Source organism: Falco naumanni, chromosome 8, assembly GCF_017639655.2.
Source record: "Falco naumanni isolate bFalNau1 chromosome 8, bFalNau1.pat, whole genome shotgun sequence".
Classification (NCBI taxonomy): Eukaryota; Metazoa; Chordata; class Aves; order Falconiformes; family Falconidae; genus Falco; species Falco naumanni.
The window spans coordinates 5198746-5216630 of record NC_054061.1 but is presented as its reverse complement, the minus strand read 5'-3'; the positions used below and the strand labels follow the sequence as shown (position 1 = coordinate 5216630).

The 17885-nt window shown below is 43.6% G+C and overlaps 1 protein-coding gene across 3 annotated transcripts; it reads right to left on the bottom strand.

Moving 5' to 3' along the window:
• Positions 1 to 668: 668 nt before the first annotated feature.
• MYOT (myotilin) lies at positions 669 to 14419 on the bottom strand. 3 transcript variants are annotated; one of them, XM_040605066.1, is made up of 10 exons: positions 14263 to 14419; positions 11920 to 12522; positions 9647 to 9797; positions 7122 to 7223; positions 5020 to 5069; positions 4311 to 4443; positions 2960 to 3167; positions 2326 to 2491; positions 1681 to 1814; positions 669 to 1266 (listed from the first exon to the last, which is right to left on the bottom strand). In XM_040605066.1, exons 2-10 carry the CDS (start codon positions 12354 to 12356, stop codon positions 1094 to 1096), a joined length of 1554 nt encoding a protein of 517 aa, XP_040461000.1. In that variant the 5' UTR covers positions 12357 to 12522; positions 14263 to 14419; the 3' UTR covers positions 669 to 1093. The 3 variants fall into 3 exon arrangements, with proteins under 3 accessions (XP_040461000.1, XP_040461002.1, XP_040461001.1); XM_040605068.1 differs by lacking the exon at positions 11920 to 12522; XM_040605067.1 differs by lacking the exons at positions 11920 to 12522; positions 14263 to 14419 and adding an exon at positions 10287 to 10399.
• Positions 14420 to 17885: the final 3466 nt, after the last annotated feature.

Here is a 17885-nt window from a genome sequence, read left to right as displayed (position 1 = left end):
TTTTGCTGGGAGGTTAATAGTTGGTGACATGCATTTCAGGTTTGGGGGTTTTGTTTCATGGTAAAGCAGCATGGAGTGAAGCCGAGCCCCCATTTTATCCATTCTAGAAGATGCTGGTGGGGTTTGCTGACCAGCAGCAGTGTTACTGTGTGCTGCCCGGGAGGAGCTCAGGGTATTTCCACCCTCGCCAATTTCCCTACTCTGACTCCAGTTGAAATATCTTCAGAGACTAGGTTTGTTGCCATTCAGCGAAATAAAGTTTCACGGGTTTTATTATTATTTTGAATAGCACGCTGTGGATAGCAGCATGCTACCCCTTTGGATGATTCAAGTCAACAGCCTGTTGAGAGCCAACAGTCAGATAAGTCACAGCCACTCCTTGAGTACAGGAGTAAGGAGAGAAAACATGGTCACCTTAATGCTTCATGTTATACTGGGCAGCCCTTGGGTCAAGCGTGCAAGGAGAAAAAATACTGATGTCACCTCCCTGACGTGTTTTAGCATTAAGGGAACATCAGCACCTAGTTTGTGCTACATAGTTTACAGCTATCAGATGACAAACAACTGGGGAAGCAGACTTAGTAGGAAGAATCCATCTTTGCCAGGCTGCAGCTAATGCCAGACATCCATAAGCTGGTTTTAACAGATCAAGGAAGAGTCACAGCTGATGTTGGTTATTTAAAATTTTATTTGCCTTAAATTTATTTTCATAAAAACACTCTAGTCTATTTGGTTTTAGTATTCAGACAGTACAGACTTCTGATACTATCAGGAGTGATATTAGAGAAGCAGTACAAACCAATCTACTTTAGCATGTAACCAAGCACAGGTGAAACCAAAACCACCCACACTTGTGAGAACTAATTAGCCTGCTTTCTTCGGCTTTATAGTTAAAATACAATACTCAGTAAATGGTTATAGTCACCAAACCATATAAATAAAACCTAACATAGTAAAATGGGAACAGCTGAATGTGCAAGAGTCAAAGTAAAAATATGTAGATGGGTATTTTGCTAATTAGAGCAATCACCAGTTAACTGCATCTATGCTGTAATTGTCTCTTACAGGTGTGAGTTTTCCTCTTCATTTCCAGTTAAAGTTCATCACTTTCATACAGTCCAGACTGCTCAGCCAAACGCTGAAACTCTCCTTCTGGTGAGAAAGCTTGTTTCACATCCAGTCCTCTTCCATTGAGTGCCAAATACTTGCTAAAAGTTGGTCGAACCCGTAACTGCTTTGGGGCTGGAATTGGCTTGTTTGCATGTGCTAGAAGAGAAAAATAGCCTTTTTCAGTGTTTCCCAGACCGTGGAAAGACCCATGGTAGAGCAACCTAATTGCTTTTTATCTTCAACCAGCAAACCCTTAGGAAGAATTTAACAGATAAGCCCATATCTCAGACACCAGAGATTTATATTCACCCTCCTGCTTGGTATCAATCAAACTGTAGTCTTTAAACAGTGCAGACAGGTGGTGTGCAAAAAGATAGTGTGCAAAGACACATCACAGTGTCTTGGTATTCAACAAAAGAGTTTTTCCCCAGAGACTTTTTGTCTAGTTCTGTAGCTCTGGAAAGAAACCCTCCCAGTGGTCTAGGGTTCATTAGGTTAGTTTTGAGGGTCTGTTCTGACTCTCAAGTGCCAGTGGCAGTGTCAGTTGTGGCACCGTGATGTGGTACTTACTTGCAACCTCCAGCCTGGCATGGCACGTGGCCACACCTGCTCCATTGACAGCAGATACAGTGTACCAGCCAGCATCTTTCTTGTTTGCATTATGAATCAGGAGGCAAATCCTTCCAGTATTGTCATGTAACAAGCTGAAAAATGAAGGTGTTTACGTGTTAAGTGCTTGGAAGGGGAAGGAAAGACGGCATTGAAATCAGAGTCAGTTTACATGCTGAGGAGCTGAGAAAGCCCTAGAACAGTTCTTGCAGGGCACTGCAAAATATTTAGACATAAAAACATTTGTGTTACCAGTGATTCACATTATGATACCATTCAGGTGGCATCAAGGTCCTTCTGTAGCCCCAGAACCTCAGAGCATGATGAATGCATTGCACGTTTCAGTCCTAAAGCCATGCTTCTCCGTGTGCCTTGTAACTGCTGCTAGAATTCAGTGGCACCTGGTCACGGTTTTCTCTCTGTACCCTCAAAACGGGACTCTAAGCATCATGCTTGTCCAGCACATGTTCACCACGTGCCATAAAGGAGAGGCAGATCTAGCTTTCCAGCCTGCTGCTTTTAGAATCCAGCCAATTGAAATTTGACTTAACAAATACTGGTTATTTTTTTTCCAACACACCAATGGCCAACTCATTAGTAGGATACCTTATTCGATCTGTATTATATTGTACCATTTCGTTGTTTCTTTTCCAGTAAATCCGGGGTGTTGGGATAGCAGAGATCTGGCATTCGAGTCTGGCTGTATCTCCTTCAAAAACCTTTTTGCTTTGTGGCTTGAAGATGAAAGTTGGAGGTGTGTGATGTTCTTTTGCTAAATTAAAGAGGAAAGATAAGGAGAAGTTATTGTAAGTATTGAATGCTAATATCAGGCTTGGTTTTTAAGATTTCAGAATTCAGGAAGGCACACATTCCTTACTGCAACTCCTTAGGCTGCAGGCAACTCCCGTAAGCATAAGGCTGTACTAGACACAAGCTGCTTTAGAAGGAGAGTCAATCAACATATGTTATCAATCCTGGGAGATTAATAACTCCCAAATTCTGGACATCCCACTACCTCTAAATATCCTGCTAGAAGTGCTTTGAAGAAATATGGCCTCCCAGATGTATGTATTAAAATAGCCTTGGAAAAGGTAGGGTGTTTGTTATCGTTTGAGCCTGAATATCTGGCAATCTGCCTCTGCTTCTTATTTGTTTTATGTCCCAAACACATGGAGGAAGGTGTTAGATTGCTGAGAGTTTCCATATGTGGCCAGGTGATTATCAGTGCTCTCAGTCTTACCAATTACTTCCACTTTTACTGCGAAAGATGCTTCTCCTGCACGGTTGACAGCCACACATTCATATGTCCCTGCATCTGATGATTTGACTGCCTCAAAAATAAATGAGTGGAATCCCTTTTCTGACACTATCATTTTGTGGAACTGATCTTGATGAACCATCCTTCCATTCTGATACCACATCACGTCTGGAGTTGGCAGCCCACTAACCTGTGAAGGAAAGGAAAGCAGAGTTAAACAGCTTTGAGATAATAAAAGCCCTTCAGTGCTATAGGGAGTTTGATGCTGATAGGTGATCAAATCATGATCCTACTGCAAAATTTTACAGTCTTGCCTAGTTTTGAATATTAATGTGGTATTGCACAGAGAGGAAGGCTCGTGAAATGCCATGGAAAGATGAGATTTAGCTACAAGATAGTAGATGCTGTTCCTGCAACCCCCTGTTGTTTCAATCTTCTTAGACAGTTTTGATTAAGTCAAAGATACTCATTGTGCGTTCATAGAGGGGGGAACGCACCCTTTTAGTCCCACAGCTAGCACTGTCAGCAGTACTGACATCCATGCTGTTTTGATAGTAATAAATATGTAAATAAACTGTCCTTCAGGCATGCTCCAGGTTGTCCATGACATTCAGAAGTTAAACGATTTGCAGCAAAATGGCTAAAAGTCATGCTTAAGTCTGGCAAGAGTTTACTTAAGGAAAGAGATTGGACGTGATTAGGAAAACCCAAGCCAAACCACAATCATCAAACACCCTTTGCAGTGAAGCTGCATGTGCAGAATACCTAGGTTCTTCCTTGCCCTAGGGTTGGTGCAATTGCCATGCAGTTTCAGGCCATACTGGGGTTTTTTTTTTTTTTTTTGTAATTAGGGCATTTCCTTGCCGGAATGTCTGCTCCAGCAAGGCTGCAGTTACCTCAGAGAAGACTCATTAAAGGCAGGCTAGTCCTAAACAGGCCATGTGTCCACTGAAGTCAGTGGAGTCCCAGTCCAAAGCACAAGGTTTCCTCCCCAAATGCCTTCTTTCAGCAGGGCCTTAATATTCATTCATCCCAATAAGGTCTAGAAAGTGTTCTGTGGTCATCCATATTTACTATATAGACATTTACCATTTAGCTTTAACCATATTCTCATGTAGCTAATTCTGTTTACATTTTCCAAGGGGAAATGGTGAAACATTTAGCCGTCTCCTATTTTTTGGTTTACAATGTGGGGAGACCCTGCACCATCTGCAGAGACCCTGAACCAGTGCTCTGGCTTATTAAAGTGCAAAGGTACTGCAGCTCAGAGACCTCTCTTTATGCCAGACACCCCACAAAGCTAATGGAACTGAAAGTGAAAGGCTGGTATTACTTTAAAGTCGAGCCTGCAGAATCTCCCCTCTTCAATAATCACGTCTTCAGGCACTTGTGTAAAACGTGGCTGAAAAAACTTTTCCTGGATTGAGTCATGTCCATGTTCATCTCCTCTTGAGGACGGCCTGCTCCTAAAAAGCAGACAGAAACAGTTAGTTGTGTAAAAGTTACTGTAGCACAAATGACATTGAAGCAACAATTGCAGGTAAAGTCCCTCGATGCATTTAGAAATCCAACACTACAGTTCTGGCTTGTTTTTCAGCTGTAAGGCACGGGTTTTGATCAGCCACTTATCTTGCTCAAGTTGTTCAATTCAACACAGAAGCACAACATACGAAACCTTCATCTTTGGCCTGATATCCAAAAGAATTTACAAGAGCAATGTAGGCCGTGTTTCACCACGCTGTTTCATCATTTACAGTGTCAGACCTTGCTCTGACTAGAATTAATCTTCTAGGATACGAAGCATGTTTGCCCTGGGTAGATGGGATCTTTATACCTCTAGTGTTATGCTTAGAATTGACTGGATTCCCATCAGAGGCATCATCAACCATCCACAAGTGGTAGTGTTTTAATTGAAAGGAAGTGAATGAATTTAGTAATTACTACTTTACAAAAAGCAATAAGTAGTGAAGTAAAACTAACATTATATAGAAACATTTGAAATAAGGTCTTGAAGAGTAGCGCAGCAGAAGTTTATGCATTACCTTACGTGTGTTGTAGGAACCTGCAGCCTGATGTTTTCTGCATTCTGGTGCTTGGAAAGAGAAAGAAGAGAGAAGAGTTAACTGAGAGAGAAGGTTTCATCTATAAACTGAACAAAAAGCCATTTCGAGTTCATATACTGACTGCTGCTTAAAAGCAAATGGAATACTTCAGAAGTCATTGGGATGGGAGGTAAATGAACTTGCATCAGGAGCTAATACACTGTTTTCACCCCAGGCTTTGCCATGATAGTAACAAGTACTATTAATAGAACAGCACAACTTCTCATCACTCTGCACAGGTGATAGGTGCAGCAGTTTTGTTTCACATACAAGGCTTTGGGCCAGCCAGTAACCTTTGTTAGAGAGGGTAGTACTACTGACAGTATCTAAAATGAGAACTAAGTACACAGTGTCCTTCCCTATAGCAGGAATAGAAGTGGAATGGCTGGCAAGAGCACTGTATTGTGCCCACTTAAATATGGTACCAATAGCAATGGACACATGCTGAGCTGGAAAATATTTTTCTTTCTAGATCACAGCACCAGCTAAGCTCACTGACAACTCCACAATCACATGAGTAAATCTGCTAAAGTACCTAGGATTGATTCCTGCTAGGAACTTGGATGTTTGGAAAATGCAGGCAGAATTTATTACCAGTGACTCATTTTAGCAATTGAGTCAGATAGAGGAAACATTGTGTGGAAATTTCTGGGGTGTTTGCATCGAGCCATTATGATGCTTGTTCTGTGCTCTGTAGCCCAGTCCTGTGGAACATTTAAGCCTGGATTTAAACTTCAAGCACAGAAGCAGTCTTCAGTTCAGGGGAAGCATTACATGAATGAGAGTTTTGCTGGACTGAGCTCAATGATGAGTCCAAAGGCAACTGCTTGTATCTGCTCATTTGCACAAGTTCTGTACAATTATTGTTTGACTTGTGAATTGACACTGTAGTAATGAAGTTGATGATAATTCCAATGGTCTCTTATATAGACTGACTGTGTAGTTAAGTTCCTGAGGAATCAGGAGGCTGAATGAAACAGTGACTGCATTATTTAAAAGTAAGACTGCAATGGAAATAAGATCTCCCAAACCTAAGTCAATCTCTTCTTCCAATACTCCTTTTTATGCAGTATTTCATACACCCTGAAATATTATCAGTCATCCTGTTTTGACTGAATGTTTCCTTGTTCTCTGCAAAAGCTGCGGCTTCCCTTACTTTCTGACATCCATAATGTTCCTTTCTTGCCTGCTGTTGTCAGGTGATTGTTGTGAAGAAATAGCTCAAATTGTGTATTCCTCCCTTGCTGTGATTTTAAGTGTCTCTTGTGTCAAAGTGTTTTGCTAACTGCACTTTGGAAGGTGCATGCCAGCCTGCTGGCTCTCTGCGTGTGTGCAGCCAGAGGTATGTTTCCTTTGGCTGCACAGGAACCCAGTGCCACATCACAGATGTTTCCACTAACTTTGATCACAGAAGTGCCAAAAAGAGCTTTTAACCGACCTGAATAACCAATGAATGATGCAAGTCTCCAACTAGAATGCTTTTGAAAATGCCAGTGGTAATAGACTCTTGTCTATCAGCCTGTGGACTGCTAAAATAACTGCTTTGCCTTCTCTTAATGATCACAGGCCCCTGGAAGGGCTAAAACCCAACCGATCACACCCCAATGCCCTGACCTATGACAGTCAATGTCACTTATTCCAAACAGTGACAGGTGTAAATCTTGCTGTCCTGGCCAAGTCTGAACTCAGGCTGTTGGGGCATGGGTACCTGTATCCCTCGCTGTGCTGCTCCCTGCCTGTCACAGGCAGGGTGTAACGTGCTGTGCAGCAGCTGTTGTAATTCCTCCCTGGAGAGGTCATTCCTACAGATCAGGCCCAGCAAGGGGATGGTGCTTAAATTCCACCCCACTGTGCCACCCCCCACCACCGAAAAAAACCCGACCCCAAATCCGTACTGTGCAGATCTCTGCCAGTGAGAGCAGTGCCCTTCCCTCCCCTGCACTGATACCAAATAACCCCCATCTCTCTTGCCCGTTCAGGTACAAGCAGGTCACAGCACAATCACGAGGAAGTCATTGTTCTAGAGACAGGTCCCCGTTTACCTGTGTGTTCTGCATGTTGTCTTCACTTTGTGTTTCCAGCACAGATGCAGCATTTACTGGTCCCAGCAGTCTACGAGCCATTCTTTCTTCATAAGTTAATCGCTTAAAGCAGAGTGGAGAGGAATTCTAGTCAGAAGTCCATTTACTATTCCAGATCAGCTTGTGAGAGCACATTAATATGCCACAAATTCAGGGTGTTGTCAATAAAAGCAGCGGCTGAATAGACACCACGTCTGTTTCAGAGGGTTTGCAGTCTGTGATGCCTACTGAAGTCATCCTCAATATATACAGTGCTGAAATGCATAAAAGATTAATCTGCCTGTTCATCAAAGCCTCCCTAATGCCATCTGTGGCCTTCCACTCCTCCTCTTTCTCCACTGGGATTATTTATGGGTAACTGATGGCATTATCTCAGAAGCCAGAGTAAGTCCCAGGGTACCTTTCTGTAGTGCTGGGAAAACTTCCCAAGTCATTCAGCTGTGGATTTACTTCAGGAGCTAGAGGCATGATGGATGCTAGACTCCTAAAAAAGCAAGAGCCACACCAGAAGCAGACACAGCCAGAGAGGAGCACCACTACTCTGAAAGCCCCATGGAAGTTTATGCCAGCGCAACAGCCACCTTACAAAATGCTGCGTGCTACCTTGAGAGGAGGGAATGCATTTCAGTCATGTAACCTAAGTTCCTACAATATGGACGCAGCACACGGGGATAAATGTGAGCAGTGTTAAATTCAAGTTCTGTCAGTTGGGTTACTTCAGAAGTGTGTCCAAGTCCCCTGAGCACCAGAATATCTAACCCTTTGCTTCCCACAGAGTTTACCTTGGGTTTGGATTTTGTGATGGGAGGACAAGCTCTGTGTACGGGACAAGTATGTGGCTACTTCTGGGTAGATGGGGGTTTGGGGAAGTGTGTGGGGCTTTTCTTTAGAAGAGAGCCAGAGACCTTTTTTAAAACCTGTGAGAGGAGAGCTGAATATCCCTGAGATTGTTACAGCTGTATCAAGTGTGGTTGAGATTGGCTAGCTGGTTCAGATGTTGTTGGAGGACAAGGGGAAGAGGACAGAGTGGCGATTGCATAAGCCTTATTTTTAGCCTGGCTTCCTATGGGAAGAAAAGCCAGCTTGCAATGGCAAACTTTCTTACAGCACATAGGACATTCCTGTTAGGGACACATTAAGTCAGATTTGACCTAATACAATTTTTCCTTCAATATTTAAAATTACACAAACCTGTTCCCACTGATAGTAATGGAAAAACTCCTTTCTACTGCAGGGGAAAGAAGGTTAAGACTATAAACACTGGGCTTTTACCAGTCTGTCTCCAGCCAGCAGGAAGATTCCCACATTAGAGACCTGCTCGCTCTAGCTTGCTGTAATGTGTTTCCCTACCGGTAAGCAATTTTTTCTCCCAGATTTGGATTTCTTGGTAGAGGGGATTGTATTTTGTCACTCTGCAGAATAATTAAGTACCGAGACTAAAAGACCTTCGTATAGGAGACAGACTTTATGATAAAAGCTAATGTAATTTCTTTGATTTGTTGTTGTTCATATAAAAAGAAATCAAAGAGGTTTACCAGATGTGGTGATGGTCTCTAGAATGAGCTTTCAAGTGTTAGTACTTCTCCATGTTTCTAGTGATTTGGGGTGGTTTATTAACCCCAGCATTGAAAGCCAGGGTGAAATTGTGTCTGGAGAACTGAAGGATTTTCCTTGGGTTTCTAGTTATCTGTGGATGTGATCCTCAGCAGGATCCCCAGCAGAGAGTTCAAGTTTGTACCTTGGCTCTAAACATGTACTTTTCTCCCAACCCTAGCCTTGTTATTTGATTGCACAAATTCAAAGACACCGTGAATGGTGTGTGCTGGCCAAAAGGTAGGATAAGACAGAAAGGCAATAGCAGCTCAAAACCATCTTGCTGCATCAGATGGCTTTCAGCAATCAGTACATCCCTTGCTGAAGTCACAGGAGATGCAGACATTCAGTTGCCACAGTAGATGCCTACAGCCAGACTTACAGTGACTCGCCACACATTCAGGCCAGTTTTCATCATGCACTAGCCTTGTGCTGCTCTTCTTCTGGGAAGGGCCTTCTCAGAGCTGAGCTCAACCTGGCCCACCAGTACCACTATTCACATTCTAATAGCAAAAATAGCTGTGAAGAGGGTGCTGGGAAACAAAGGGGTTGGATGCAAGTCTTTCAGAACCACACCTTTTACACCAGCCCTGAGCCATGATTACAAATGGAGTCACTGTTGGAAGAGGTTTTTTTTTGCGTTTCTAATGGAAAAATTCATCCACTTCACACTGAGAAAATATTCTAGTCATAAATGGCTCAAAGAATTCTTGCTGGGATTTGTTGCGGTTCTGAGTAAAGGTGTTTGGATAGTGTTGCTCCTGCATTTCCTTCTGCTTTCAGCTCAGTTTGGAGGCTCCGGCCTCTGGGGCGCTACAACTGGTCTCTGCACGCCTGCTTGCACTACTGAGAGTCAGAGCAAACTGGTTCTTTAGTCAGCAGGTTTCCCTTACCTGGTTGCCATTCTGGAGAAGGTTGTCTTTGCATCGGAGTTTCTTTTCCAAGTCCTGAATGAGGGCCTCTTTTGTTCCTCGCATTTCTTGGTCTGATGTCTTCTGCATAGAGTTGATGCTAGCTTGTTTGTTATACATCGGTTGTGAGTAACTACTCATGCAGGAAGAGAAAACAAAGTTATTCCTGTAGGCCTGCTTGACTGCTACAGCTTCATAGAATGTACACAAAAATGTGAACCTGCTACCTAGAAACCGTGGTACAAATGAACCCATAAAGCATTTGGGAGATAGATAGGCTAGACGGTGTAATTGAGCATCAAAAACTTAAGGGGAAGCACCATAGTCTAGCCAAGTCATTGCATGTCCTACCACAACGGTCCCAGCAGTTCGCTGTGGGTCACAGTTCAGCATCCCTACACCCTGCAGTGGCCCTTGCCCTGACTCAGATGTGTGCAGTAAGGCCAGCAGTGTTTTGAGGGAGCCACTAACTCCACTGAGCAATGTGAGTCTTTCCAGGAGCAAGTTCTCCCTCAAAAACTGCATTCCTTTCAAATTTCAATTGTTAAAAGAGACCTGGGTGCCTCAAATCCAGGGCAAGGTCACAGACTTTAAGTTGATTAGGTATCAACAAATAGCTTACTAGCTGTCCTCTTCTTGGCCCCAGAAAGTAACTTCATATAGCATTTCTGTCCAGATGTTCAATAGCCGAGCTTATCCCAAGCCAGGCTGGGTCTTTAGTTGCCCTTGCTGCAGCTCCCCACATAGCCTGCTCCTGTAATCCATAGTCAAGAGACACAGTCAAGTCTTGGAGTTAGACAGTAGACTTTATTCTGAAAAATGCTAGGAAAAGAGAAGCATCCCTCAAAACAGGTTGCAAAGGTCTGCTAGAGGTCACAGCACTCTGCTGGCAGGATCTAACCTGGTTTGTTACACGCAGCGGGGCCTCATATGCTGCAGTTGTGTTCAGCAATTATTTCTATTCAAAATCCTCTTCCTCCTGTTGCTTGGGAATTTGTTCTGCTGATTAGAATATGCTAGAAGGGTTATAATTCTGGTACATATTCCCAGCACTGCTTGGACTCAACTTGCCCAAGTTATAACTTAAAAACTTTAATAATTTGCCCAACAGGTTAATATGTCTCATGTCCCCATTTGCCCATTTGTAGCATGATTAGGAAAATAATTCCTTACTTCACAGGATGTTGCATTTAAGAGCAGCTTATATGAAAAGCATAGTGAGGCACCAAAGCCCTTCGCTATGAAAACAAACAATGCCACGCTACATACACAAAGCAGAGTGGTTACTCCAGATGCTTACCTAACCCACACACACTCCTTCCGTACTTTAAGAAATGTTCCTGAGTGCCCCAGCTACCCCCGTCTTACCTTTCTGCTTCCCACAGTGCTGTGATTCAGACAAACCCCAGAAACATTCAGGTTTCCTGAATACAAACTGACACTTAAACCTGAATTTATATCCAAGCCAGCAGGACCCTCCTGCCCCTATCAGCTTTCCAATATCCTCAGCTGAGTATTTGAGGCATATTCTACACTGACTTTCCCCAGGACTTCCAGCTAATATTGGCAGGAATACAAGTTGGTGAGAAGGCAGAACCCAGCTCCCTTTGAGATCTCACTGACCTTGGGAGATATTTGGATTGCAGCCCAAAGGCAAAATGATATAATACATATTCAGGAAAGAATTTAGTCTTTGGTCCGAAGGGGTAAAAATTTCAGGTGGCTGCCTTTCTGTTAGCACGTATAATTAACGAAAACAGTATTGTAGGTGAGTGTAGAGTCTCATCATGATGTGAAACCTGAAAAATACTGCCGAGACTTACTAAGAATCTTAAAGTTGCTTATACGTGGGAAATACTGTCTTCCCTCTGCCTCCCTGTTTGCTGAGAGAAATTAGAGATGGGTGTCCATCTTCTGTTCTGAATACACTTAAATAAGAGATTTCCATCAAATCAAACTGAACTGTTCCAACTGACCGCAGAAACCCCGCACAACAGCCTGCGACATGACTGCTGTGCAGTGTAATTCCTGGTGGATACCCATCTCTCCCACACAGACACCAAGGGCAAGTGCTCAGCCTCCTAACCTGATTCATGCAGAGTCCTGCCTCAAACATCAGAAGTCAATGGGAATTGTACCATTGGCTTCGGCCAAGCAGGTTGTTTCACCGGACGGTTGGATTTGGGATGGTCAGTGCACAGGAGAGGCCAGGTCAGAGGAAAGCAAGGGGAGGTTAGAAGCCTGTATGTACTTACTGAGGTTCCATAGGAGAAGGAGTTTGGCTGTTATAGTCGGGCTGCGAGGGTAGCACTGAGCACAGGAATGCTGCGGGGGGTTGGTTAGGCATGGATATAAGCCGTTGCCCAGATGATGAGCTAGCAGGAGACTGCGCAGATGCAGGTGTGACGGGATATGTGGATTCCTTAGGGGCACTACAGGAAGGTGAGGAGAGCGTGATTGAAGAGCTCAGCGATGACGAGGAGGAGAATTTCTGCCCGCTTGGGTTACGAGGCTGTATTAGGATGGAGGACTGTTTGATTTGTCTGCTTGACTCTGTAGAGGCTGTGGGTCCAGGAGGCTGCTGTTGCCCTTGACACACATTCTTAGACTGGATAAAATGTTTTGGACGTTCGTAGTTAAACATGGTTGGTTGGCACATAGAGGAAACAGATGGGAAATTAGGGACACTCATAGGAGAGGTTTCACGGCTGTCCTGGGTTTTTGTTGGTGATAATTGGCTTTGGATAGGTGGCTGGTAAAAACTAGGTGGTAGGCCACAAAAGCTTTCTTGGCTGGGCTCCTGGATAGAATGGAACCCTTGCCTTGCAGAATAGAGGCTTTCTTGGTGTGGATTTTCCCTTAAGGAAGACAACACAGATAAAATAAGTTGTACGTCACCATTTGAATCACAAAAATACTGCGTTGTGAGCAGTCATTAGCAATCCAGAGTATGAAGTTCAGGCAACTAACAGTTAAAGCTTGAGCTTGAAGTAAAGAGATTTAAGATTGATTAGAACTATTCCAGAATGTATGAACATTTTGGGTGACAATAACAAGTCATGCACTCTATCAGACTCAGGTGCAGCGCTCACTGCAGCTACATTATCTGTAAGAGCCCAGTAAATTCTGAAAGAAGTAGCAATTGGTTTATTGAGACGAGCCACCACCTGCATAAGTCTACAGATAACCGTACATACTACTGCTAAGCAAGGTAATTTGCCACATATCATCTTAACTAAAGACCTCTGGATCCTGCAGTTTTGTGCCCTGTCAAAATACTAAATGCACTATTACTCAGAGAATTGGCTATTTGTGCCCAAAAATTCCTTACGTCATAGGGAAGCATAAAACAGGTTCCACTTTCTTTTAAGCCTAAAATTAAACCTTTGAAACTAAGCATCCTGATTTCTTCTCTAATGGTTTTTGAATTCAGAGCTTTTCATATCCAGTTGAGATTTGGGATTGGAGTGGCAAGGACTGTGCTTCTCCATTTGAAGTGATTTCCCAAGATTTGCTGTTAGGGCTAGTAATTGCCAGAGTGACATAGCTGAAGGATAAAGCAGGGCCAGCTGAGCTGCTCAGAGCTTCTGCATTTATTTTGCAGGTCCTTGATATCTAAATCAGGCTTTCCATCAGCTCAAAACCCGGGAAAGTTTCATTAGAGCGAACTGAGCAAGCTTGTTAAAACTGACAAGCAACTTCAGCTCCAGGATAAATAACTAACCCCCCAAAATAAACGTAAAGCTACTAATAAAAATTGAGAATATAAATCCACACAGTTACATGTGCTGGAAAAAATTGTAATCTTGCCCCACTGAGGTCAGCTGTTTTGCTGCTATATATACACAGTATATTGTATTCCTTTCATTGGAGAGCTCAAAGAAGGGCTCCAGGAGGTCATAAATTCCCCTGGGGAGGAAGATGAACTGAAGGCATTGCTCTCCTTTTTAAAGATTCAAAGCTTTCATTTCCTAAAGGTAATTATCAGTATTGGTTGTAAATTAGCTGTACATAAACAGAGGTTTTCTAGTAAAAAAATCCCTAACTTTTCCCTTGTCATGCTCTTGGAATTTGAAGCTGGCTCAAATTTTTGGAGCACATCCACACTATGTTCTCACTCAGTGGTGCAGAAAACTCATTGAATCTTGGTTTTGTACCATTTTTATATCGCTGCCTGTGTACAGATTCATTCATTTTACCTACAGGCTGTGCTCAGAAGCCAGCATTTACTTTGCTTTCTAGAATACTGGATTTAAACCACGACACACTGCACAGATTCACTTGTCACTTTAGCAAGGGCTAAGTTATGTTTCCCTCCAATCATTCCACCATGATTGGGGTGAGAAAACTAAAATAAATCCAAAGAGACTTTTGACCATAGAAGACAAAAACAGTAAGTACTAATAGAGACACTCCGCTTTTTTAAAAAAAACCGCTTTGTTCTTCCTTCGTTGCCTCCCACGCTACCTGTGACACACCTGACGGTGCGTTTCCACCTCCGCACCGCCCGGCGCCTTGCGGCCTCTCCTGCCGGCTCCCTCACCAGCCTCGGAGTACGAGGTGACGTGGAACCAAAACCCCCAAACGCAGCGCCTTACCTACAGCCTAGGAGTTGTCACCTGGGCTCTAACCAGTGCTTTGGGACGGGGCGGTCACTCCGTGACCCGGACTGGCATCGCAGCCCCGCTGCGTAGCGCTATAAGCGGCGCGGCGGGCAGGCGCTGCCAGCAGCTGCCCGGGCCCGGCCCGCACCGCTGTCACAATAAGAGTCTCCGCGGGCCCGGGCGGGGGGGACGCGGCATTTAAGGGCCGGACCCCTCGGTTTGGGCAGGTGCCCGCGGTCAGCAAATCACCCGCCTGGGCTGCGGCAAGGCCCGCCTGTCCCTGCCGCTGGGCTGGCCCCCGGTGCGGCCCCCGGGCCAGGCGGGGGCGGTGGGCAGGAGCTGCCGACTGCGGCTCCCCCCACCACGCCGCTCCGGGGTTCGGCAATGCCGCCCACCGGCCCCGGGGCTCCCCGGGCTGGTGGGTGCCTGCGCTCGGTTTTTTTGGAAACTGCAGCAGGTTTTTTTGGAAAAGTGGTTTTTTTCCCCCGCACCAGGTGACAGGGAGCAGCGGGGAAGGACTGCTGCCACATGCTTAAACGTCCCTAAATGCCGCTTCGTTATCCCAACGACATTCCTGGGTTTTAATTCATTTACTGATAGGCTCCGGCGAGCTGGTGATAACCCGCTGTTTTAAGGCTGTGTACTTGAAGGCGACAGATACTTGCAAGCCAGATGTAAATGTTTAATGCCACACACGGTCCCCGGTGCGACCCGCACCTTCCCTCTGGCACGGAGCTTCCCCGAGAGCAGCGGCATTGCTCCTGCAAGTGTCTGAAGAGTCGTAAACTGAGTAACACGAATACGATCTAGTTGGTGGTAAAACGTTCTTTGATATTTTGTTGCTTGTGTTTTTTATTACAGGTATTTACTTGGATTAAAAGATGCAACTGGGGTATCTTCACCAGAACAGCAACAGATCCTGCTGGCAGATTAGGTGATTTGTATCCCTTTAATCAAAGGCTTCAACGCTTAATTACGTCTTAAATTAACATTATAGCGTTCTAAGTATCTTAATTATACCTTGGCAACTCTTGCCTAACGTGCACGCTATAAAAAAAACCCCAAAACCCGTAAGTACCGCAGCTCGGCTGTGTGGTCCCTCCCTTGCCTCCCTTCACTGTACCGGTGGGACTATCAGCACAGCGATCTTCAAGAGTTAATCTACCTTTAGTGTTTGTTTTCAGACGTCAGCCCAGCGTCTGTGAACTAAATGTACATAGCAGGTGTTAATTGAGTGCTAACTTATTTAGATTCACCCTCATCGAAATGATTAAGGGAGAAAGTGTGTCCCTAGTTGTTGGAGAGGTTATTTGCTTTTTTGGTTAGGGGGAAAAAAAAAAGTGTGGTTTGCACGGAGAGTCGAGTACTTAAAAACCGGTGACTGTAGCATGATCATTTGCCCTGTAGGAAGCGGTGGGCATGTTAAAGGTCGGACTCTGGGCTCAGACAGGCTCCCTGGCTTCCCATCGACTTCAATGAGAGTGCAGTATGCTTGTTTCAGAGCTGAAGCTGGCTGCAAGGCATCAATTTAAGGACAGTTTTCTGCACTTAAAAGGCTGGATGCAACTAGAAAAACTTGTGTGAAAGAGAAGGAACAGGAAAACGTGAGATCCAGAAGGTAGGAAAAAATTTGAGAGCTAGAAGCTGAACTGATAAAGGCAGAGGAATAAATCTCATAGCCTGTGCTAGGGTAACTTAATATTACTCTGGCCAGTGCTGTGAGGTGTTAGAAACATTTTTTTTTACTGCTTCACTTTACTTTCTATGAATGGTGACCTGTTGTGCATGGTTGAGTTCTTCTAGTTGCTTGAGTCTTACAGCAAAAAATGTTTAGTAAAAAAGTTAAGAATGTTTTGCTTACTTATTAAGGACTCTTGGAAACTACCTAAAAGACCTGATGGTATACTTAGTACCTGAAGTCTCTTCTTTTGCTTGGATTAAGTTCCTTTAATAAAGTTAATAATTGTTATAGATTTTGTTCTGCTTCTTTAAAGCTGTTGAGGACACTGTAAGCTGCAGCTATAAAGGGGTTAGAAAGGAGTAGCTGGTAGTGACAGTCTTTTAGGATTGCATTTTCTAGCTTTTGTAGAGTGACTGTTACTGTTGACTAATTTGGAGAATTAAGAGTACAAGGACTTAATTAATTTTATAGTTACTCCCAGTAATAGCTTTGTTCTGTCATCACTGTCTTTGTTGGTATTTCTTTTTGTCTTTGGCAAGACAGTTGCGACCATATACACTACATGAGAGAGTTATATGGCTAAATCTATCTAACAAGACAGTTATTTTACAGCTATTCATTAGAGATTGCTTAGTTTGAGGTAACAGCATTTACATTTAATGTTGAGTCCCATTCATAGTGATGTTTCAAAGCACGTGGCCATAACGTTGTGAGCTTTAAAGATACTTAAACGCTCATAGGCGGGTATAGCTTGAAATGTTAATAGTTTTCACAGTGTATCTTGAGATGTGTAAATGCCTTCCAAAATCTGGGTCAGCATTGCTGTCAGTCAAAAGTACTCTGCAGCTTTATACACTAGTTAATGTTTTATATAATCCAAATTTTTACAAGCTATAAAATAGCTGATTTTAGTGGTATGTTATTTCCCTTCACGCGGGATATCAGGTACTGCATTTTAAACTAACCAGAATTTAAAAATAAAAATGCAGCTACAGTTCACTGGTACTGCTGCAAGTAATAAACTTTACAAGTAGTCACCCTAAGCAGCAAGTATCATCTAAAAGAGCTTCCCCACAGGTTGCTTGTTAGAAATGCCAAAATACAGGCTTCCTGCGGCCTCTGAGACATCTGGAGAGAGGTTGGAAAACTAGTCCTCTAATAGTAGGACAGCTAGCAAATGTCTTCTACAGCCCCCATTCCTTCCAAGAGGTCATTATGCCAGAGATTTTGTAAAAGGCTTTCATTTTTGCTCAGCAATTAATAGTCTGCCCTTGTTTAAAAGAATCATCAGGTAAAGATTACAAGCAATGCAATGTTGGTCTGCATTAAATACTTGCAAGCAAACAGCTTTATCTCTGGATAGATATCTCTGGACCTGGGGTATTTGAGTGTGAGTTGGCTTGAAAACGGTGCTGCATTCACATGCTTGGCTTGTGATGTTTGAAGACAGCAACAGTACATTGGACTCTATGATCTTAAAGGTCTCTTCCAACCTAAATGATTCCCTGGTTCTATCTGTGCATTCACTGCAGGCTGCAAGCACGCCCTTTGCAACTTTGCAGTGCTGCAGTCTCCTAAAGTCCATGCAGAGAAGTTAGCTTTAGTTGAGGCTTTGATTCTGCAGTGGGGTCTGCTTAGAGTTCCAGCTGATTTCTCCTGGAGCAAGCCTGGATTTCATGGAAAGGCTTGAAGCTAAACTGAGGACCACCTCTTAGCGATCGGCAGGTTTTTGAACCAAGCCCATTTTTACTCCGTGTTTTAGCAAAAAAAAATCCTATGCATGGAGAAATCTGTATTGAAATATGATCTCTGCTGTAGTGAATTTGGAGGACGGTGTTCAGAACTGTTAAAATAACCAGCTTAGTTAAAGTGGTGGAGTACCTCCAAAAATAATCTGTCCCTGACAGAAAGCATTCTCTGTGTTATAACCATTTAC